Source organism: Thalassophryne amazonica, chromosome 6, assembly GCF_902500255.1.
Source record: "Thalassophryne amazonica chromosome 6, fThaAma1.1, whole genome shotgun sequence".
Taxonomy (NCBI): Eukaryota; Metazoa; Chordata; class Actinopteri; order Batrachoidiformes; family Batrachoididae; genus Thalassophryne; species Thalassophryne amazonica.
Window position 1 is genome coordinate 19,210,412 of NC_047108.1, and position 16,268 is coordinate 19,226,679.

General features: G+C 40.5%; 2 protein-coding genes across 3 annotated transcripts in view; both read left to right on the plus strand.

Moving 5' to 3' along the window:
- Positions 1-3,396, plus strand: part of otud5a (OTU deubiquitinase 5a) — a 48,489-nt gene extending 45,093 nt beyond the window's left edge. For both annotated transcript variants that reach the window (XM_034171865.1, XM_034171866.1), the window contains exon 9: positions 1,049-3,396. In XM_034171865.1, coding sequence (XP_034027756.1) covers positions 1,049-1,182 — 134 coding nt within the window. In that variant the 3' untranslated portion in view covers positions 1,183-3,396. The remainder of the gene's footprint in view (positions 1-1,048) is intronic.
- A 999-nt stretch (positions 3,397-4,395) lies between these two features.
- pim2 (Pim-2 proto-oncogene, serine/threonine kinase) lies at positions 4,396-10,469 on the plus strand. Its single transcript, XM_034171867.1, has 7 exons — positions 4,396-4,651; positions 6,682-6,777; positions 7,567-7,617; positions 8,274-8,482; positions 8,568-8,737; positions 8,895-9,071; positions 9,298-10,469. Exons 1-7 carry the CDS (start codon positions 4,631-4,633, stop codon positions 9,441-9,443), a joined length of 870 nt encoding a protein of 289 aa, XP_034027758.1. The 5' UTR covers positions 4,396-4,630; the 3' UTR covers positions 9,444-10,469.
- The last annotated feature ends 5,799 nt before the right edge of the window (positions 10,470-16,268 follow it).

A 16,268-nucleotide genomic window follows, 5' to 3' on the forward strand; every position in this document is an offset into this window, starting at 1 on the left:
TCTGACGCTGTCCTTGGTCAGGTGCAGACCCAAAATAAGCATGTTTATGACTGTGGGAGGAGACAGGAGCAGAACGTGTTAACTCCACATAGAAAGGGTGGAAAACAATCACACAGCCTTCTCACTGTGAGGCATCAGTGCCAACCGCTAAACCACTGTGCTTGACCGTAAGAACAGCTGTGCACAAGCTGGGAGTTCTGTTTTATGTTGGATTATTTCATAAACATTAACAGATTCTACATTATTCTGATGGTACACTTCTCTTTTTCTGTGTTCCAGATCTAAATTAGGAAACATTTAATTGAAACTCCAGAACTGCAGCAGGAATTTATATCCTGATGTTTGTCCACATCAACTCATATTAAGATGTTACCTCATCGTTACAACGTGCTAACGTTAGGTCTTCTGTGCGGCCTGCTAATGTTACCTCATCTTTATAGCGTGCTAACATTAGTTCACCTTTACGTCCTGCTAACGATACCTCATCTTTACAGCGTACTAACGTTAGCTCGTCTGTGCGGCCTGCTAACGTTACCTCATCTTTACAGCATGCAAACATTAGCTCGTCTTTACGGCCTGCTAATGTTAGCTCATCTTTACAATGTACTAACCTTCGCAGTTAGCTCACCTGTGGTCTACTAGCGTTAGCTTGTCTTTGTAGCCTGCTAATGTTAGCTCGTCTTTGCGACCTGCTAACGTTAGCTCGGCTTTGTGTGCTTACCTCGGCCCATCTTGCAGGGTGCTACTGCTAGCTTGTCTTTGCGACCTGCTAACGTTAGCGTGTCTTTGCGGGTTCACCTCGGCCCATCTCACGGTGTGCTACCGCTAGCTCATCTTTGTGGCCTGCTAACGTTAGCTCGTGTGTGTGGCCTGCTAACGTTAACGTGTCTTTGCGCACTCACCTTTGCCTGTCTCACAGTGTGCTGACGTTGTTAAAGTGTCAGATGTGACTTCAGACTTATTTGCCATGAAGCCATTTGTAAGTCATCAATAAATAAAATGCCACTTGTGAATGTTGGAACAAACCCTGTGTCTGTGTGTGTCTCAGGTCTCACGGACTGGGAGGACGATGAGATCTTGGCTTCCGTGTTGGCGGTCTCGCAGCAGGAGTACCTGGACAGCATCAAACACCAGAGCGCCACCATGCATCGAGAACGAGAGCCGTCCCCCGACAGTAGCTGATGGCCCGCCCACACTTGCACACATCAAAAACAATGACCTTTGACCCTCCTGTCCCTGCCACCACCCACAGAAGATTAAAACAATTTCAAAATGATCACTTGAGTTATATTTTCCAGAAATCATCAAATCCTCAACTTTTCCAGTTCTTTGGTTCCTCTAATCTCTGATTCCGCCCCCTTTTCCTGCTTTTCTACTTGATCCTGTAATACACTAATCATGATCCTGCATTACCAGACTCTGCCTCCTTTTTTCTAGCTGTCATTCATGTCAGTACAGCGCCATGTTTATGTTAACGAGGTTAATGAGGGAGCATGTTTACCACCTGCTAGCTGTCACTCAAAGCACAAAGTAAGAACGTACGATTTTCAAGACTTCCTGTGTGAGCTTTTACAGCAGCTGTGACTGTGTGAGCGGGACGTGAGCAGAGCACGAGTGGGCTGTGAGTGGAGTCATTGTGCAAAATTTCTATTTAGGTTTTATGTTAAACATCCTCACAGTTGTCTAACGGGTTTTAGAAGGAGCCATGTTCTGCTGGGACACACCCACACAATCACTCCTGCTCCCCCTCCCTTCTGAAAGGGGGTGTGGCAATCAGCAGGTCTTTTCTGTTTAAAGCAGCACATGCAGGAGAAGGCTGCTCCTGATTGTTTGATCCGGTTGGTTTTTATAGCTTTGCTAGTCATGTCACAGAGCCGCTGAGACAATGTCCACAAACTGGGGACCTCTGGTGGACTTGGATCCAGATTAGTTTCATCCTCAGGACAGACACTGTTTTACTCAAGAGCTCTTTGACACATGGATGAGGGAACTGGATTTGATCCTCTGACTGTTTGGTCCTCTGAAAATAAAGTTCAGTTTTTGTGTTTTTTGACACCCGCTAACCTTTGTTAGCATGGTGGCTAATACGTCCACTTTAAGCCATGATGGAAATGTTTCTACTTCCTGTCTGACAAAATGACCTTTGTGACTTTTACCTTAGTTTTTTTTCCGTACATGGTGACATCACGTCAGCTGCAGGCACTTTAATAATGATTTAGTTTAAGAAATAATATTTTCTGGGTAAATGACCCCTGATTGGTTCACCGTTACATTGATTGATGCTGTGTTTTAATTGGCTAAGTTAACAATGGTTTATCTGATCAGCTGACTGGAAACTTGGCTACACGACGACTGCCTCCCCTCTGACATTAGCTCATCTTCATTAGCTACGCGCTAAAATGACAAGCTACATGGATTGCTGCATCAGTGTAGCAGTGAGGCCATATAGCTAGCTTGCATTCTAACCAGGTAATAAATCATTTACTTGAAGGTTAAATCCTACAAAAACTATTCAGTCTCATCTTAAAAGCGACTGCAAACTTCACTATTCAGTTTTTGGAACATTTATACTTCGTTCCTTAGGTTTTTAATTATGCAACACAGCTAGCTAATATAATTCCAGGCGTCACTTCAGAAGTTGGCAGGTTGTGAGTGTGATTATCTTGTTTTCCAAATGTTCATGAGGGTGACTGAATATTTTCTCACATTTAGTAAAGCCACTGGTGGTGCGACTGGGCTCTGATTGTGTTGTTGACCTAATTTTGGCTGACTATAATGTGTATGTTTTTTTTGGCTCATAAAAACTTCTAGCACGTCTCCCACACTTATGATTTCCACCTGTACATTTGTCTGGAAGTCAAAATTAGGATTTAAAATATTTAGCATTGTGATTAGCAGAGCTGTCCAATTGACCAGCCCGGCCTTAATATAGATCACTCGTACAAGCTAGCATGTTGGCGAACAGGCTAAGCTGGTGTGCTCTTTGTGGGTGCAGGCGAGCTAATAAACTGAAGTCTTATTTTTAAATCTTGATAGCTTTGTGAATTTTTTTTCTCTTTTCATCACAAAACTAATTTCCACTCCATCACTTGCTGGAAAATAAAAGTTCACTGTGGCCACGCCTCCTCCCTCACCCTCTTCCTCTTTATGCTCCTCCTCTTCCTGCTGTCATCCACATCATCACACTTATTTAGCTGCATGTTTAATTGACCAAGACCAATATCATCATAGATACAAAGAGACAAAAGATAAAAAAGACAGTTGTCATACTTATCCTCTTAACGATTGATTACTGTTGTTGTTGTTATTATTATTATTAATAATATGTTTATTTTTATTTTCTTGTTTGGGATGAAAACTTTTCTTTGAATAAAAAGAGGAAAATGTTTCTGACAATGATTGATTGATTTCTTTTCTCAGGTTTGACGTTCCCTCGGGACCATTAGTATGTGGAGTTCTGCCACAGCATGTTGGAAATAAATATTGAGTTTTGCTTTATGCCCAGACACAGAACATATGTGGTACGCACCACCCTCAGACTGTGCAGTACCATTTCACGTAATGACAGGAATCAGCAGTGTGGGATCGGAACAATGTTTGCTGAGATGATGAAGCTTTAGTGATATTTAATGTGATCCAAGTCTTCAAAAAAATATTTTTTTCTTGAACATTCTCACCTGAGGACCTCATAAAGAGCTGATGGAGACCCTGTGGGCTGGTAAAGGTAACTGTGATGTCATAAGGAGGGCTGGGAGATCAAAGGGAACTCCCTGTTGAAATAAATCCTGTCCCTTTGGACCAAATCTAAACATTTGTTCAAACCCTTTGTCCAGCTTTTTGTAATATCTTAACTTCAGACAGAAAAATCAAACCGTATCAGTTCATGAAAATTCAGTAGGTATATCTTATATATTCCAATTCTAAGGTGAAACTATGCTAGTATACTAAGGTATATCTAAATATATAAAAAGGAAGAGTAAAATAGAAGAGTAGAGCCACTTAGGTGCCTGGCCTAGAGAACCAGGGATGGTTCATGTAGGGAATAAAAAATGTCAGAGTTAAAAATAATTTTAACAGACGTTTTAATTTACATTTTATTTGTTTTAATTGATGCTACCTTTGTTTTGGGTTTTTAAGGAGCACGTCTCCTGTACGCTACAGTCCTCTAAGGATAAAACTGCACGATACGTATTTTAAATTTTAATATCTTCTCTGTTTTGAAAATTTGAACCCGTTTTTTTTTGTTTGTTTTTTTTTTATTTCTTAACGTTAATCTCGCCTGTTCTGGCGGGTTTTTGCGATTCTTGAGTTTACGGCTTCAATCTGATTGGTAGATCGGTTCAAAACATTGGCCACACGTGTGACTGCTGATTGGACAGCAAGTGCGTGGTGGGCGGAGCCAGAGAGCCGATATAAAACCAAACAGCAACAAACTTCGAGCGGTTTTTTTCGTCGACGCGGTAGAAGCGGGTTTATTTATTTTAAAGTAGTTATTTTTGCGCGGAAACTCGATCAACAGCAGGAAAAGCTTGTTCAAAGTGAAGAGTTTAAACCACGATGGATTTTATCACCTGCGACTAAAAGCTTCCAAAAAATGTTGAGAACCGAGCCGCGGAGCGACAAGTGAAAGATGACGTCACAGGACAAAATGGTAAATAAACTTAAATTAGCCAGATTTAAACCGTTTAACCAGAAAACAATTTAAGCCTGTTTAACCAGGGGACGGTTTTACGGAAGCGTATTGCATTCACTGGATAAAAAAAATAGACCACTGATCTCGTAATTTCGAGATCTTGATCAGTGGTCTATTTTTTTCTCGTAATTATGAGATCTTTTCTCGTAATTACGACATCGGGATCTCATAATTACGAGATCAAGATCTCGTAATTACGAGATCAGTGGTCAAAAAATTTTTTATCCAGTGAATGCAATACGCTTCCGTACGGTTTATACCGTTTAACAAGAAAACAATTTAAGCCTGTTTAACAATTTAGGCCCGTGGGCCCTTCTAGTCCCTCCTGAGACTTTAGTTGGTTACCCACGTTAAATAAGAGAACCTCAACCAGGGGACGGTTTAAACCGTTTAACCGGAAAACAATTTAAGCCTGGTTAACCAGAAACCAGTTTTAACAGAAAACAATGAGAACCATCCCTGGTTCTCAAGACCAGGCGCCTATGGTGGCTCTGTCCTTTCTTCTTTCTTCTTTTTTTATATTTAGGAGTACCTTAGTATACACAAGTAGAGTTCCACCTTACATTTGGAATGTATAATAAAAGGTATACCTTACTGAATTTTCATTTAACCCTGTTTAACCAGGGAATGGTTTAAGCTGTTTAACCAGAAAACAGTTTAAGCCTGTTTAACCAGGGGATGGTTTAAACTGTTTAACCAGAAAACAATTTAAGCCTGTTTAACCAGGGGACGCTTTCAACCATTTAACCAGAAAACAAATTAACTGTGTTTAACCAGAAGGTATCTAAGACAGTTTAGGAGGAGTTCTTTAACGTTGACAGCCAACGAAAACTCAAAGCAAACCGTTAGAACAGTTTAACTTTAGGACAGTTTAACCTGAGGATATTTAAGACACTTCAGTGTTTAGGATATTTTAACTTTAGGACAGCTTAACCTGAGGATATTTAAGACACTTCAGTGTTTAGGATGCTTTAACTTTAGGACAGCTTAACCTGAGGATATTTAAGACACTTCAGTGTTTAGGATGTTTTAACTTTAGGACAGTTTAACCTGAGGATATTTAAGACACTTCAGTGTTTAGGATGTTTTAACTTTAGGACAGTTTAACCTGAGGATATTTAAGACACTTCAGTGTTTAGGATGTTTTAACTTTAGGACAGTTTAACCTGAGGATATTTAAGACACTTCAGTGTTTAGGATGTTTTAACTTTAGGACAGTTTAACCTGAGCATATTTAAGACACTTCAGTCTTTGGGGTGTTTTAACTCTAGGACAGTTTAACCTGAGGATATTTAAGACACTTCAGTGTTTAGGATGTTTTAACTTTAGGACAGTTTAACCTGAGGATATTTAAGACACTTCAGTGTTTAGGATGTTTTAACTTTAGGACAGTTTAACCTGAGGATATTTAAGACACTTCAGTGTTTAGGATGTTTTAACTTTAGGACAGTTTAACCTGAGCATATTTAAGACACTTCAGTCTTTGGGGTGTTTTAACTCTAGGACAGTTTAACCTGAGCATATTTAAGACACTTCAGTGTTTAGGACGTTTTAATTTTAGGACAGTTTAACCTGGTGTGCTTCAGTTTGACATTGTAAAGTGTAATCTTAGCACAGTTAAAGTTTAGGTCGGAGATAAAATAGTGTACTTTTTAAAACGTGAGCATTTGTTCTTTTGAGGTTTTAAAGCATTTTTTGTCATCTTATGACATAAAAGCTTGTTAAATATTCATGCATAATCATCTTTAGCTGAGCTGTAAGTTTTGAAAGCTCCTTACAGTTGTGCTTTTAATATTTTCTGGAAGAGTTTCTGTGATTAAAGGTACAGTTTGGTGTTTATTTATTAACTAAATTTAAAGATTTTGTGTGTTAAAGGAATGAATTTATTTCTTTTCATATTTGTCTTTTTTTCTGTTTTGAAACCACAGTCAGAACCGATGTGGATCCGGTGTTTAGGGTCTGATTTGTTCCTCTGTGTCTTGTTGAAGGAACCCTTCTCGAGCCGGTTCCGCTGTGGTTCCCTGCTTGGCAGTGGCGGTTTTGGTTCTGTATTCTCTGGTCAGAGGCTTTCTGATGGACTGCAGGTCAGACGCCAACAAACTAATACTGATTTTGCTGTATTTTAGCAGAATTTAAATTGATTAATTGATTAACAGAACCTTGAAGTTGAATATTTATTTATTTATTTAATCAGATAAAATGTAGATTAAAAATAAAAATGTTCACCCTCACATATAATTTTATCTCAGAATAAAGTGAATATTTTTGTGGCTTTGATCTGTTGATCAGACAAGAAAAAAAACATTTTAAATGTCACATTGCTTTGAAAATGGAAAAAACTGTGTATATATATATATATATATATATACACACACACGTGCCACAGTTTCTTAATAATATAAATAACTTACTTTAAAAGATCATTTGATTTATTCCGAGAAATCAAAAAGTAAATCACTAGTTAGTTATTTTAACGTAAATTCCTGAACATTCGTTGTTGATGTGACGGTTTTTCCAGTTAAGGGTCACAGAGGGCGGAGCCTGCTGGACGAGAGGCGAGGTTCAGCTCAATGGGTTTTATAACTTTTATTGTTCCATGAAGTACCAGAAAATGTTCTGTTTCTCAGACTCTAAGGCCATATTTTTGTTTTAGTTCATAAAATCATTTTTCAGTATAATGTCACAAAAATGTACTTCAGTGATGAAGCAGATAATCATTTGTGCTCTGGTTGGTTGATAATATTAAACTTTGTGAACAGAATTTTTTTTTAGTTTGTATTTTTAATCCGATCTGTTCTCTCATTTTATTGTGTTTCTTCATGCACTTGCAACAGGAGATTGAACTGATTTTATTATTATTTCATTATTATCAGGTTGCCATCAAACAGATTTCCAGTGATGGAGTTCATCAGTGGGCGGGACTGGTGAGTCACATGACCTGATGACTGTATTCATTGTGAAAATGAACTCATTTCTGTGTTTACAAAGTGAATAAATAAAAGCAAATGACAGGAGAAAAAAAAAAAACAGGCTCAGCTCTGACCTCTGCTGCACAAACGGCATCACTACAGCTATGGTGAGGGCTGATGCGTAGTTACCATGGAAACCTATGATGTCATACTTGCAAAAACCACACTGTTTGAATCCCACAGAAATAAACTGCTTTATTTTCCCCTGAAAGACCTTTTTAAAAAATAAAATACTATAAAAATATTTCCAAATGTAACATCAAATATTATTTGCTCGAATTACTTTTACAATACACACTATAGAATTTTACTTATTTAAATCAACATTTGATATTTTTCTTCAGTGGATCAACTAAAAATCAAATGTAAAATTTCCAACAAAAACAAAATGAGATTTAATTAAATAATTGAATCAGTTATGAAGTTACCTCAGTTATAAATTTAAACACTAAATAAACTCTATTTCTTTGTGGGTGTGGTGTCTGTATGTGACATTACAAAGACATCACTGACACTCTAACTGTAAAAACCCGGATTAAACAGTGTCTTCAACTGATCAGCAGCTGTTGATAACTAAAAAAAAAAAAATTTCTTAAACTCCACCCCCTCAGCCTGGTGAAGTCGGTGCTGTTCCCATGGAGATCGCCCTGCTGCAGCGGCTGTCAGAGGTCGGAGGTCATCCCGGGGTCGTCCGGATGCTGGAGTGGTTTGAAACCAGTGGGAGGGGATTCCTGCTGATGATGGAGCGGCCACCACAGTGTCAGGATCTATTTGACTTCATCACAGAGCGCGGCGTGCTGCCAGAAGGCCTCGCCCTCAGGTCAGGGCTCACGCTCATGTTCACCATGAACCTATGGGGCAGTGGGCTGTCACTCTTTAAAAAAAGACCTTTCTCCCCCCAACAGGTTTTTCCGTCAGATCGTGGAGGCGCTACAGTTTATGCACAATTATGGTGTCGTCCACAGAGATATCAAAGACGAGAACATTGTCGTGGACACGAAGACACTCAAAGTCATCATTGTCGACTTTGGATCGGGAGGGGCACTCAAAGAGACACCGTACACAGAATTTCAAGGTAGAGAGACACATACAGACAGGTAGAGACGGATAGAGGCAAACACAAAGAGAGAAACAGGCTGAGACACAGATATACAGAGCAATGGAGAGAGACAGACAGCCAAAGATGTTAGTCTGTTTTCTCTGATACTGATCTTGGTGATCCTGGTCCTCAGGTACTCGGGTCTACAGTCCTCCCGAGTGGATCTTGTCTCACTCGTACCATGCTGTCCCTCTCACTGTCTGGTCTCTGGGTGTGCTGCTCTTTGACATGGTGTGTGGGGACGTCCCGTTCGAATGCGATGAGGACATTGTCCAGGCGAAGCCTGTGTTCACTCGGCGTGTCTCTAAAGGTGAGTTCTGATTGGCTGACTGCGTGAGCCAATGTGAAAACAGACCGTGATGCTTTGATTCTGTGACATCATAAATCTGGCTCCATAATGCTCATAAAATAATTTCACTTTCATCACTTCTCCGCCCACAGTCCTGCTGTGGTTCAATCTGATTGGGTTAAAAGTGAGCAGCATGTGACTACTGTTTAAACTTTCAACCTTCACCACAAACTCACTCTTTTTCCAGAATGCCAGTGTTTGATTCGCTGGTGTCTGTCCTACCGGCCTGAGGACCGGCCCACCCTCGAACAGATCCTGTCCCACCCTTGGATGGGAGGCGGAGAAATGAATGATGATGAGGAACCCAGCTCTCTGCCCAGCCAGTCCCTTTAATGTGACCCCGAGTCTACAGGTCTCAGCCCAGCCAGTCCCTTTAACGTGACCCCGAGTGTACAGGTCTCTGCCCAGCCAGTCCCTTTAACGTGACCCCGAGTCTACAGCTCTCTGCCCAGCCAGTTCCTTTAACGTGACCCCGAGTCTACAGCTCTCTGCCCAGCCAGTTTCTTTAACGTGATCCCGAGTCTACAGCTCTCTGCCCAGCCAGTCCCTTTAACGTGATCCTGAGTCTACACCTCTCTGCCCAGCCAGTTCCGTTAACGTGATCCCGAGTCTACACCTCTCTGCCCAGCCAGTTCCGTTAACGTGATCCCGAGTCTACAGCTCTCTGCCCAGCCAGTTCCTTTAACGTGATCCCGAGTCTACAGGTCTCTGCCCAGCCAGTCCCTTTAACGTGACCCCGAGTCTACAGCTCTCTGCCCAGCCAGTTCCTTTAACGTGATCCCGAGTCTACAGCTCTCTGCCCAGCCAGTCCCTTTAACGTGATCCCGAGTCTACACCTCTCTGCCCAGCCAGTTCCGTTAACGTGATCCCGAGTCTACACCTCTCTGCCCAGCCAGTTCCGTTAACGTGATCCCGAGTCTACACCTCTCTGCCCAGCCAGTTCCTTTAATGTGATCCCGAGTCTACAGCTCTCTGCCCAGCCAGTTCCTTTAATGTGACCCCGAGTCTACAGCTCTCTGCCCAGCCAGTCCCTCTAACGTGACCCCGAGTCTACAGCTCTCTGCTCAGCCAGTCCCTTTAACGTGACCCCGAATCTACAGTCCTCTGCCCAGCCTGATTTGTTTTGGTTTTTTTTTCTGAGGTCAACCTCAACAGTAAAGACTTAATTTAAGTGAGAGTATTTTTGTTGGTCTCTTCCTCTGAAGGTTTTACTGATGCCACTGATGTAAATATGAGTTTTATGAACGGTTTTCTGATTAAAGTGACACGTTTGTCACTTGGTTCTGTTTATTTATATTAAATATGAGTCAACGGGTCGAGAACCAAAGTGGTCCAACACTTGAATAAAACAGTTTTCAAAATTCTGTCCCAGCTGATTCTGTTCAGTCTTCATCTTCTCTCACTTTCATTTGATATAAGAATGTTAAGGTTTGTCTTCTGGATCTGTTTGAATGCTGCAACAATTAATCAGTGATTGATGGACTATTACATTAACAACTATTATGATAACTGAATGTTTTGAGGTATGAAATATTTAATATTATGACTTCAGCGTCTTTCAGAAACTCCCATTAGGGGGTGCCACAGCAGATCGGTCATCTCCATCTCACCCTGTCCTCTGTATTGTTGCAATTTATGTTTCCCTTACTACTGAATAATACAACTACAGAAGCCAAAAGTGGGTGTGGCTGATTATGTAATTTTCTCACTTGCTGCTGGGGTAGCAAAAGTCTAACCAGCCGTTTTTGATATGTCTAATGGTCTAGTTTAAAGGTATGAAGAAAAATTTAGGGGACATTTTATCCCCCTCAGCCAATGGACTACTCCGTTATTTTGGATAGTTGACCCCCAGTATTCAAACTCCTGTACCTTCATGAGCAGGGCTGTGAAAACTCCGCAGATCCGAGGAATTCTGCAAATTTCATCATGGGGAGGAAGGGGGGGTGTACTCTAATTGTGATCATCAACTGAGGTTTTAAAATGCCTGTTGCAGAGCATTCTTTTTTTTAACGACATCGTGCAAGTTTTTCAAGTCCACGGACACTGATCTGTATAACGTACAAATCAGTGTCCTCGGATCCACGAAATTCAGTGGAGAAATGCCTCACTCAAAGCGTGGCTGTTGCGACAATTGTCGCAAAGCGGGGCTGGTTGGTTGTTATGGCGACGCTGTTGCTCCAAGATGTTAATTAAGCTAAATGTTGCATGTGGACATCGCAAACTTTAAGAGCCATCAAGTTTTTAAAAATTTTTGTGGCATATCTGTCACAGAGCGACGTCAGATAGAGGGAAGATGGTGAGAAACACGGTTTGAAAAAGTATTTAGACATGAATCTGTGGAATTGGCACTGGGTTGAATTTAAAGGGGAACAGAAATGCCCACGGATGATTTATAGGATGAATAAACACAAAAAATGTTCTTTCAGTAGTTCAAGAAACACTAAAGACCATAAAACATCTACAGAAAACCTTGTTTTAGTTGTGGTCTGAGAGGCTTTGACATCGACTGGCTGCCGCCATTTACAGTAGTGTTCAGAATAATAGTAGTGCTATGTGACTAAAAAGATTAATCCAGGTTTTGAGTATTCAGCCAGCAATTCAAGTTCTCCTTGAATTGCTGGCTGTCTGAGTGGTGTCCAAAAAATGAGTTGGGCTTCATAGATAATTGGCAAAGCTTCTGCGGAAAACCTGGTCTTGTTAGGAGAGACGGCATCCATCCCACTTTGGATGGAGCAGCTCTCATTTCCAGAAATCTGGCCAATTTTCTTAAATCCTCCAAACCGTGACTATCCAGGGTTGGGACCAGGAAGCAGAGTTGTAGTCTTACACACCTCTCTGCAGCTTCTCTCCCCCTGCCATCCCCTCATTACCCCCATCCCCATAAAGACGGTGCCTGCTCCCAGACCAGCAAAAATCTATTTAAGCATAAAAATTCAAAAAGAAAAAATAATATAGCACCTTCAACTGCACCACAGACTAAAACAGTTAAATGTGGTCTATTAAACATTAGGTCTCTCTCTTCTAAGTCCCTGTTGGTAAATGATATAATAATTGATCAACATATTGATTTATTCTGCCTTACAGAAACCTGGTTACAGCAGGATGAATATGTTACTTTAAATGAGTCAACACCCCCGAGTCACACTAACTGTCAGAATGCTCGTAGCACGGGCCGGGGCGGAGGATTAGCAGCAATCTTCCATTCCAGCTTATTAATTAATCAAAAACCCAGACAGAGCTTTAATTCATTTGAAAGCTTGTCTCTTAGTCTTGTCCATCCAAATTGGAAGTCCCAAAAAACAGTTTTATTTGTTATTATCTATCGTCCACCTGGTCGTTACTGTGAGTTTCTCTGTGAATTTTCAGACCTTTTGTCTGACTTAGTGCTTAGCTCAGATAAGATAATTATAGTGGGCGATTTTAACATCCACACAGATGCTGAGAATGACAGCCTCAACACTGCATTTAATCTATTATTAGACTCTATTGGCTTTGCTCAAAAAGTATATGAGTCCACCCACCACTTTAATCATATCTTAGATCTTGTTCTGACTTATGGTATGGAAATAGAAGACTTAACAGTATTCCCTGAAAACTCCCTTCTGTCTGATCATTTCTTAATAACATTTACATTTACTCTGATGGACTACCCAGCAGTGGGGAATAAGTTTCATTACACTAGAAGTCTTTCAGAAAGCGCTGTAACTAGGTTTAAGGATATGATTCCTTCTTTATGTTCTCTAATGCCATATACCAACACAGTGCAGAGTAGCTACCTAAACTCTGTAAGTGAGATAGAGTATCTCGTCAATAGTTATACATCCTCACTGAAGACAACTTTGGATGCTGAGCTACTCTAAAAAAGAGAGCTTTAAATCAGAAGTGTCTGACTCCATGGTATAACTCACAAACTCGTAGCTTAAAGCAGATAACCCATAAGTTGGAGAGGAAATGGCGTCTCACTAATTTAGAAGATCTTCACTTAGCCTGGAAAAAGAGTCTGTCGCTCTATAAAAAAAGCCCTCCGTAAAGCTAGGACATCTTTCTACTCATCACTAATTGAAGAAAATAAGAACAACCCCAGGTTTCTTTTCAGCACTGTAGCCAGGCTGACAAAGAGTCAGAGCTCTATTGAGCTGAGTATTCCATTAACTTTAACTAGTAATGACTTCATGACTTTCTTTGCTAACAAAATTTTAACTATCAGAGAAAAAATTACTCATAACCATCCCAAAGACGTATCGTTATCTTTGGCTGCTTTCAGTGATGCCGGTATTTGGTTAGACTCTTTATCTCCGATTGTTCTGTCTGAGTTGTTTTCATTAGTTACTTCATCCAAACCATCAACATGTTTATTAGACCCCATTCCTACCAGGCTGCTCAAGGAAGCCCTACCATTATTTAATGCTTCGATCTTAAATATGATCAATCTATCTTTGTTAGTTGGCTATGTACCACAGGCTTTTAAGGTGGCAGTAATTAAACCATTACTTAAAAAGCCATCACTTGACCCAGCTATCTTAGCTAATTATAGGCCAATCTCCAACCTTCCTTTTCTCTCAAAAATTCTTGAAAGGGTAGTTGTAAAACAGCTAACTGATCATCTGCAGAGGAATGGTCTATTTGAAGAGTTTCAGTCAGGTTTTAGAATTCATCATAGTACAGAAACAGCATTAGTGAAGGTTACAAATGATCTTCTTATGGCCTCGGACAGTGGACTCATCTCTGTGCTTGTTCTGTTAGACCTCAGTGCTGCTTTTGATACTGTTGACCATAAAATTTTATTACAGAGATTAGAGCATGCCATAGGTATTAAAGGCACTGCGCTGCGGTGGTTTGAATCATATTTGTCTAATAGATTACAATTTGTTCATGTAAATGGGGAATCTTCTTCACAGACTAAAGTTAATTATGGAGTTCCACAAGGTTCTGTGCTAGGACCAATTTTATTCACTTTATACATGCTTCCCTTAGGCAGTATTATTAGACGGTATTGCTTAAATTTTCATTGTTACGCAGATGATACCCAGCTTTATCTATCCATGAAGCCAGAGGACACACACCAATTAGCTAAACTGCAGGATTGTCTTACAGACATAAAGACATGGATGACCTCTAATTTCCTGCTTTTAAACTCAGATAAAACTGAAGTTATTGTACTTGGCCCCACAAATCTTAGAAACATGGTGTCTAACCAGATCCTTACTCTGGATGGCATTACACTGACCTCTAGTAATACTGTGAGAAATCTTGGAGTCATTTTTGATCAGGATATGTCATTCAAAGCGCATATTAAACAAATATGTAGGACTGCTTTTTTGCATTTACACAATATCTCTAAAATCAGAAAGGTCTTGTCTCAGAGTGATGCTGAAAAACTAATTCATGCATTTATTTCCTCTAGGCTGGACTATTGTAATTCATTATTATCAGGTTGTCCTAAAAGTTCCCTAAAAAGCCTTCAGTTAATTCAAAATGCTGCAGCTAGAGTACTGACGGGGACTAGAAGGAGAGAGCATATCTCACCCATATTGGCCTCTCTTCATTGGCTTCCTGTTAATTCTAGAATAGAATTTAAAATTCTTCTTCTTACTTATAAGGTTTTGAATAATCAGGTCCCATCTTATCTTAGGGACCTCGTAGTACCATATCACCCCAATAGAGCGTTTCGCTCTCAGACTGCAGGCTTACTTGTAGTTCCTAGGGTTTGTAAGAGTAGAATGGGAGGCAGAGCCTTCAGCTTTCAGGCTCCTCTCCTGTGGAACCAGCTCCCAATTCAGATCAGTGAGACAGACACCCTCTCTACTTTTAAGATTAGGCTTAAAACTTTCCTTTTTGCTAAAGCTTATAGTTAGGGCTGGATCAGGTGACCCTGAACCATCCCTTAGTTATGCTGCTATAGACGTAGACTGCTGGGGGGTTCCCATGATGCACTGTTTCTTTCTCTTTTTGCTCTGTATGCACCACTCTGCATTTAATCATTAGTGATCGATCTCTGCTCCCCTCCACAGCATGTCTTTTTCCTGGTTCTCTCCCTCAGCCCCAACCAGTCCCAGCAGAAGACTGCCCCTCCCTGAGCCTGGTTCTGCTGGAGGTTTCTTCCTGTTAAAAGGGAGTTTTTCCTTCCCACTGTAGCCAAGTGCTTGCTCACAGGGGGTCGTTTTGACCGTTGGGGTTTTACATAATTATTGTATGGCCTTGCCTTACAATATAAAGCGCCTTGGGGCAACTGTTTGTTGTGATTTGGCGCTATATAAAAAAATTGATTGATTGATTGATTGATATTTCTTATTGTTACATGGGAAACAAGGTACCAGTAGATTCTCACAAATCCAACAAGACCAAGCATTCATGATATGCACACTGTTAAGGCCATGAAATGGGGCTATTAGTAAAAAAAAAAAAAAAAAGTAGAAAAGGGGGTGTTCACAATAATAGCAGTGTGGCATTCAGTCAGTGAGTTGGTCAATTTTGTGGAACAAAGAGGTGTGAATGAGGTGTCCCCTATTTAAGGATGAAGCCAGCACCTGTTGAACATGCTTTTCTCTTTGAAAGCCTGAGGAAAATGGGACGTTCAAGACATTGTTCAGAAGAACAGCGTAGTTTGATTAAAAAGTTGATTGGAGAGGGGAAAACTTATACACAGGTGCAAAAAATTATAGGCTGTTCATCTCCAATGATCTCCAATGCTTTAAAATGGACAAAAAAAAAAACAGAGACGCGTGGAAGAAAATGGAAAACAACCATCAAAATGGATAGAAGAATAACCAGAATGGCAAAGGCTCACCCATTGATCAGCTCCAGGATGATCAAAGACAGTCTGGAGTTACCTGTAAGTGCTGTGACAGTTAGAAGACGCCTGTGTGAAGCTAATTTATTTGCAAGAATCCCCCGCAAAGTCCCTCTTAAATAAAAGACGTGCAGAAGAGGTTACAATTTGCCAAAGAACACATCAACTGGCCTAAAGAGAAATGGAGGAATATTTTGTGGACTGATGAGAGTAAAACTGTTCTTTTTGGGTCCAAGGGCCGCAGACAGTTTGTGAGATGACCCCCAAACTCTGAATTCAAGCCACAGTTCACAGTGAAGACAGTGAAGCATGGTGGTGCAAGCATCATGATGTGGGCATGTTTCTCCTACTATGGTGTTGGGCCTATA

Bases quoted from the DNA above. Each gene is read 5' to 3' on its own strand.
- pim2 (XM_034171867.1), top strand. From the start codon at position 4,631: ATGACGTCACAGGACAAAATG. The intron at 4,652-6,681 runs GTAAATAAACTT...GTCTTGTTGAAG, and splicing joins TGACGTCACAGGACAAAATG to GAACCCTTCTCGAGCCGGTT. The intron at 6,778-7,566 runs GTCAGACGCCAA...CATTATTATCAG, and splicing joins GGCTTTCTGATGGACTGCAG to GTTGCCATCAAACAGATTTC.